Source organism: Musa acuminata, chromosome BXJ1-8 (assembly GCF_036884655.1).
Source record: "Musa acuminata AAA Group cultivar baxijiao chromosome BXJ1-8, Cavendish_Baxijiao_AAA, whole genome shotgun sequence".
NCBI lineage: Eukaryota > Viridiplantae > Streptophyta > Magnoliopsida > Zingiberales > Musaceae > Musa > Musa acuminata.
The window spans coordinates 7079478-7081461 of NC_088334.1; the positions used below are offsets into that span (position 1 = coordinate 7079478).

Genomic DNA, 1984 nt, shown 5'->3' on the forward strand with positions numbered 1-1984 from the left:
TATACACCTAAACGATCTCCATAAAGCAAAACTGTGATACAACTGATCTAAATACTCAATGGAGCTTCTCCTATTGCTCGATCCATTTATAAACCCTATAGTTTTTAGAGATTTTTATGGTCTCAAATAATTAAAGGTTATTTACAAATAATAATCATTCATCTTGCAGTAAATGACGTCTCTTACCAGCAAACATAGAAATAATTGTGTAACCACCGATCCTATTAGTAAAGAACTTAATACACGTCTCCTTCACAAGCAAGCCTGGATATGATTAGGTAACAGCCCATCTCAAAAGCTCAAACCCCATTATAAAAGCTTAAGTTATTATTAAAGGGTCTAATATATGTTTAATTAAATTCAGTAACTTAAATCTTATTAAGAGACTTTGTTTTATGGCCTGTATACACTTTGTCCTCGTCATGTGCTCTCCTCGCATGCGATTAATGCTGGGCCCCACGTCCATAAAAGAAAGAAAAATAACTTTGCAGGAAACTTCGCGGAAGCTACTCGCTTCCCGCCGGCTTTCTCCTTTCTCATCCCGCTCGCTATTAATCCCTCCCTCTCAATCCCCCTCAGCCCATCATCCGATTCCCCTCGGCTTCTATCCTCAGCTCTGCCTTCCTATCCCGTAAGGTGGGGAGGGGAGAAAGCATGAAGCTGAGCGTGGCCTCCTTCTTCGGCTCTAACTCCAAGAAGGCCGACAAGAAGAAGTCCAAGAACCGCCGCGACAGCTCCTTCGGAAACAACGCCTCCACCTCCTCCTCGTCCGACGAGTCCTCCACCTCCTCGTCCCTCCTCCACGCCTCCCCGAGATCCGTTCTTCCCTTCTCCGTCCACGACCTCTTCGGCGTCCTCGACCGCGACGGCGACGGCAAGATCGTGGCCCGGGAGCTCGAGGCCGTTCTGCGGCGGCTCGGCCCCGATCCGCTCACGGCGGAGGAGGCCGCGTCGGTCGCCGCGGAGGTCGGCCTCGCCGGCGACGGGTGCATAACCGTGGAGGAGCTGGAGGCGCTTGGGGCCAAGCTGCAGCTTCCGGCGGCCGCGGAGGCGGAGGCGGAGCTGCGCGAGGCCTTCGCGGTGTTCGACGCGGACGGGGACGGGAAAATCTCGGCCGAGGAGCTGCTGGGCGTGTTCGTGACGCTTGGGGACGACGGGTGCACCTTGGAGGATTGCCGTTGCATGATCCAAGGGGTGGATACCGACGGCGACGGCTTCGTTTGCTTTGATGATTTCGCCCGGATGATGGACGGTCAGAGATGATGGATTGTGGTGGCGGTGAACAAGAATTTTTCTTCTCCTTTTTTTTTTTGTCAAAAATACCATCAACAAAATTGGACGATAAAATTTTCTTTGCTAATAATATTCTGGTATTTTTATAGCAATCGAATTAATTGAGATGAGAAAATGCCTCTCGGCTGTCATCCAACAATTTAAATCTATCAATTATATAATAATGATATAATAATTAATATAAATATCATGTATAATAATTTTTTAATCAATTTGATGGACTAGAACATATTTATGATGAAAGATAATAGAATATAATTATTACACTCATCTAATTAATTAAATTATTTTTTATTTATATAAATTAAATGTCTCCAATTCCCTTAATTAAAATTTTCTCTTTATCCCTGAATGAGAATTTTGTACCCACACCTCTAGTGTTTACTTTTTCTAATAAATAAATAATTATTTTAAAAAATAATATCTTGATTAATTCTACATTGAAAATAGATAAAACTAATATTTACTTATAAGTATATGATGAATATAATATTACCAATCTAAATTGAAGCATTTTGATAATATTATTATCAATTTTAATGTAATTATTTTTATAAATGATTTAACAAAATCGATGGATTAATTAACTTAACAAAATTGAAGGCATTTTATGATGTTCATTTATTATAAAATTTGTAATATTTTTATTTATAAAAAAATATTTATTATTTTTATGAGATTTATAAGATTT

General features: G+C 40.6%; 1 protein-coding gene across 1 annotated transcript; it reads left to right on the forward strand.

Moving 5' to 3' along the window:
• Positions 1-559: 559 nt before the first annotated feature.
• LOC135587319 (probable calcium-binding protein CML36) lies at positions 560-1381 on the forward strand. Its single transcript, XM_065078575.1, has one exon. It carries the CDS (start codon positions 655-657, stop codon positions 1261-1263), a length of 609 nt encoding a protein of 202 aa, XP_064934647.1. The 5' UTR covers positions 560-654; the 3' UTR covers positions 1264-1381.
• Positions 1382-1984: the final 603 nt, after the last annotated feature.

What these genes read in the sequence shown, in the direction of transcription:
- LOC135587319 (XM_065078575.1), top strand. Translation starts at nt 655, where the DNA reads ATGAAGCTGAGCGTGGCCTCCTTCTTCGGCTCTAACTCCAAGAAGGCC.